The sequence below is a fragment of the Mesitornis unicolor genome, unplaced genomic scaffold (assembly GCF_000695765.1).
Source record: "Mesitornis unicolor isolate BGI_N332 unplaced genomic scaffold, ASM69576v1 scaffold39941, whole genome shotgun sequence".
Lineage (NCBI taxonomy): Eukaryota > Metazoa > Chordata > Aves > Mesitornithiformes > Mesitornithidae > Mesitornis > Mesitornis unicolor.
In genome coordinates this window covers 1-1,783 of record NW_010163815.1, presented here as the reverse complement: position 1 = coordinate 1,783, position 1,783 = coordinate 1, and the positions used below count along the sequence as shown (strand labels likewise).

Below are 1,783 nucleotides of genomic sequence, written 5' to 3'. Positions count from 1 at the left end.
CCCAGTCCTTCCTCTAAGCGCGTGCAGCAGAAAAGGTCAGTTATGTAGGCTGGAAAGGCTTGGGGGGAGGGAAAGACTAAGAATAATGGCAATTCCTCTTGCAACCCCCCCTCCACTTACGTTGGAATGTGCACTGTGTTGGAAAGCCATTTTAACTCCACTTTCCCCCTTTTGCCAAGATTGAACATAAACAGTTTTATATTGTGTTTAAAAAACATAAGTTCAGATCAGTTTTGCAATTTCAAGCTTTTATACACGTGCAGCCTTTCTCTCCTAGGTAGACAGAGCTTCCTTTTATCACTGTAATTATTCCTTTGTAAGCAGTTTCAGATAAGACATGATTTCAGTAGCAGATGACCAAACCAGAACAGAACACTGCACAGGACTGAGATCTTGGGCCAGCTGAGAAATCTTTTTCTCCAAGGTGTACCCCTGCCTGGGCATAGCAACATCATCCTTCTTCAAAAACATCACTGGACATAAGTCATTCCCACCATCACCTATATACACAATCTGTGTATAACTTACTCCTCGCTCCAACTGTTTATCTAGAAATTCTTTTAACACTTTCCTTTTGCAAAGGTTCTGGGGGCACTTTGCACAATGGTGAGCGTGGAAGTCCTTCACAGTGAGATAGCCAGCACTGCTGAATGCTGCAGGGTTTGTGAACACTTCATCAAACACCTTGTGGAAGTCAGCGGCTTTCAAAATCCAGTCAATAAATACTGTATTAGAATCTGAAACTATTATGCAGTCAAACAGCTCTTTGTTCTCGCCAATAAAACCCAGAAGATCTACCATTCCCGCAGTGAAAGGAACTGTTGTCATCGTTCTCTTCATCTCATCTTCTTTGACACCATTGTCTCCCAAGTAGACAAACACTCTGCCCATATATTCTGTCCAGTGTCCTGGCCGGTAGGAGCTTCTTAATCCACTGGGAAGTTTTTTCTCGGGAGCACATTTCACAATCCAGGTGTCGCTATTTTCATCTATGATTGTATGGTCAAAATCAAAAACCAACAGAAATTTCATAGCTGTCAGAAAATAGTTTCCAAAACAGACAACAAAAAAGGGAGAATTATTTATATAAACACAAGTACTGAATTTCTACCCCGATCTTGTGCTCAGAAGAGAAAAATTCAGCAAGAAAATGAAACTAATGACAAGTATCTAAACAAAGTAAACTATTTATGGCCACTACAGCTATGGGAAATTATGCTGAAGCTACAAAAGCAGCCTGCAAAGGTCAAAGTCCTAATTCAGAGTCAAACTTCTGTTTAAAACAGACAACGTGAAAATATCTAAAGTCAGGCTGCGTAGTTACTAATGCCTGCTAACACAGATCCAATCTTCCAGTACTCATGCAGCACCAGTCTGACCAAAGGTTCTAAACCTATCATTTCCATCATCGCTTGCCATGCAACCAAACTGGGGTTCTCCTGGCAAAACACCTTAAGAGATACTCCAAAAGGAAACACTACTGAAGAGACAGAGCCAGTCTTTTTAACAGGGACACACCAAACCAAAGCAGCCAAGAAAATGAAATACTGTTATTTATGGACCTGGAAAAAAAATTAAAAAAAGAAAAAGCCGGTCTGCTTGCTGTAGTCCTGCAACTGCGATACCTGCAGCCCAGCCCTGGGAACAGGGGACACCTCATTTGGTGCTTAAAGCCCTTCCCTCACGGGCCTCATCTTCTCCCACCCGTAGCACGGCACCGCCGCTTCCTCCGCCCCAGATGCCCCTCAGCCCAGCTCCCCAGCGCCCGCGGGCTGCGCAGCCA

General features: G+C 43.5%; 1 protein-coding gene across 1 annotated transcript; it reads right to left on the bottom strand.

The window, feature by feature from the left end:
- Positions 1-295: 295 nt before the first annotated feature.
- Positions 296-1,033, bottom strand: PHOSPHO2 (phosphatase, orphan 2). The gene has a single exon (XM_010194100.1). It carries the CDS (start codon positions 1,030-1,032, stop codon positions 307-309), a length of 726 nt encoding a protein of 241 aa, XP_010192402.1. The 5' UTR covers position 1,033; the 3' UTR covers positions 296-306.
- Between the last annotated feature and the right edge of the window lie 750 nt (positions 1,034-1,783).